At 45.3% G+C, this 2,601-nt stretch overlaps 1 protein-coding gene across 1 annotated transcript in view; it reads right to left on the reverse strand.

The window, feature by feature from the left end:
* Positions 1-994: 994 nt before the first annotated feature.
* CRYGA (crystallin gamma A) overlaps positions 995-2,601 on the reverse strand; it is a 3,329-nt gene continuing 1,722 nt past the window's right edge. The window contains exon 3 of the mRNA XM_037745062.1: positions 995-1,330. Coding sequence (XP_037600990.1) covers positions 1,058-1,330 — 273 coding nt within the window. The 3' untranslated portion in view covers positions 995-1,057. The remainder of the gene's footprint in view (positions 1,331-2,601) is intronic.

Consider the following 2,601-nt stretch of genomic DNA (forward strand, 5'->3'; position numbering starts at 1 on the left):
TCTCTCTCTCTCTCTCTCTCTCTCTCTCTCTCTCTCTCTCTCTCGGGATGGAGTCTGGCTCTGTCGCCCAGGCTGGAGTGCAGTGGCACCATCCCAGCTCACTGCAACCTCTGCCTCCCAGGTTCAAGGGATTCTCCTGCCTCAGCCTCCCAAATAAGCTGGGATTACAGGCACCCAGCACCACACCCAGCTAATTTTTGTATTTTTGGTAGAGACAGGTTTTCACCATGTTGGCCAAGCTGGTCTTGAACGCCTGACCTCAGGTGATCCGCCCACTTTGGCCTCCCAAAGTGCTGGGATTACAGGCGTGAGCTCGCATTTCTTTTGACTAACCTTATCTGAGACTTCAGCTTCCCTAATCCCTCTAGCAATCCCTTGTGTTTGGCATTTCAGCCACAAGCCACTATGGGTCCTACACTTTTTCCTTTGTGTGACTTCTGAAGCATTTTTTGTTATGCTCATCTTTCTTCTTTCCTTCAGATTGTAGCTCATGAAAGGCAGAAATTGTCACTCCTCTCTCCTTTCCATGACAGGAATGGATATTCTGTAGATACTATTGCCTGACTAGGAAATGAGCAGGCATTCAAAACATCTTTCAGGGTCAGGTAAGTTGCCAGGGCTTGCCGTCTATTAGAATTCAGTTATTATTTAAACATAAGGGCCGGGTTAGGTGGCTCACGCCTGTAATCCCTAGCACTTTGGGAGGCCGAGGCGGGCAGATTACTTGAGGTCAAGTGCTGTAGAACAGCCTGGACAAAATGGTGAAACCCCATCTCTACCAAAAATACAAAAATTAGCCAGGCGTGGTGGCACATGCCTGTAACCCTAGCTACTCAGGGGGCTGAGGCAGGAGAATCACTTGAAGCCGGGAGGTGGACGGTGCAGTGAGCCGATATCATGCCACTGTACCCCAGCCTGGGTGGCAGAGCAAGACTCCATAACAAAACAAATAAGTTATAAAATAAATAAATAAAGATTAACAAGAGCCACTGAGTGCGGGGGGCACAATTTGTATATTTATTATGTTTCTATATGGATCGTACAAGGCAGTCACAGCTTAGTACAAATCAATGACCCGTCTCAAGGAGCCAACCTTGGCATCAGCACCACCCCAGTCATGGTACCTCCTGTAGTCCCCTGGCCTCAGCAGATACTGCCGCCCCTGGTAGTTGGGCATTTCATAGAGGACCCAGCAGCCCTCCAGCACGTGGAGGGAATAGATCTCTTGGAGACGGAAGAGTTCAGGGACACAGGCGCAGTCGTCAGTGAGCTCAGACATAAGGCCTCGGTAGTCATCTCTCTCATACAGCCTTAACTTGTGAGAGCTGGTCTGTCATGGCAATAAACACAAGAAGAAAAATAAACAGCGTGCATCCTTGGGTGTCAAGAAAAGTGACATAATCAGTCTGCATCTTCATGAAGCATGGGTTTTATTTTTAAGATAAAGTTCTTGCTACGTTGCCCAGGCTGGAGTATAGTGGCAAGACCACTGTTCACTACAATCTCTACCTCGTAGGCTTAAGTGATCCTCCACACCTCAGCCTCCCAAGTAGCTGGGATCACAGGTATGCACCACTGCACCTGGCCAATTAATTTTTTAAAATTTTTTGTAGAGATGGAGTCTCACTATGTTGCCCAAGCTGGCCTTGAATCCCTGGGCTCAAGTGATCCTCTCACCTTGGCCTTCCAGAGTGTTGTGATTACAGGTGTGAACCACTGTACCTGGTTGAAACATGGTTTTTAAACCAGTTGATAAAGTATTTCTCCCCAGTCCTACTTTTTATGTTGTTATTCTAAAAAATTAGGAAAACTATTAAAATAAATCTGACCTAATCAATAAACTGGAGACGTTGTGGAAGAAGCAAACATTAAAATATAGGGAATTAAAGTGTGTTCTTTGTAATGAACCATCATCACAATTGAGGTCAATAAGACTGTAGAGAGGATTTCAACTCTTGTTTCCATTTTTACTCCATACAATTGAGTCTTATCAAGCTTGTTTTTAAGTCACTTTTTGCAGTTACAATTTACAGTGATTTATATTTACACTGAGTCCACAGGTCTTTTCCTTTTTTCTTTCATTTTTTAATAAGATGGGGTTTCACCCTGATGGCCAGGCTGGTCTTGAACTCCTGACCTCAGGTGTTCAAGTGCTAGGATTACAGGCGTGAGCCACCGTGCCCAGCCTTCTTTTTTTCTTTTTCTTTTTTTTGAGACTGAGTTTTGCTCTTGTTGCCCAGGCTGGAGTGCAATGGCGAGATCTCGGCTCACTGGAACCTCTGCTTCACAGGTTCAAGCGAGTCTCCTGTCTCAGCCTCCCGAGTAACTATGGTTACAGCTAATTTTGTATTTTTAGTAGAGACAGGGTTTTTCCATGTTAGTCAGGCTGGTCTCGAACTTCTGATCTCAGGTGATCCGCCTGCCTCAGCTTCCCAAAATGCTGGGATTACAGGCGTGAGTCACCTTGTCCGGCCCCACATGTCTTTTCAAGTGACATTTTGACAAGTCATTTGTGCCATTTGAGTTTTTTGCCCCAAAGAAATGCCTATTTTATTTATATCTTTGTGCATCTGCAGATTTTTCTAGCCTAAATTTGCTTTT

The sequence above is a fragment of the Cebus imitator genome, unplaced genomic scaffold (assembly GCF_001604975.1).
Source record: "Cebus imitator isolate Cc_AM_T3 unplaced genomic scaffold, Cebus_imitator-1.0 Scaffold191, whole genome shotgun sequence".
Classification (NCBI taxonomy): Eukaryota; Metazoa; Chordata; class Mammalia; order Primates; family Cebidae; genus Cebus; species Cebus imitator.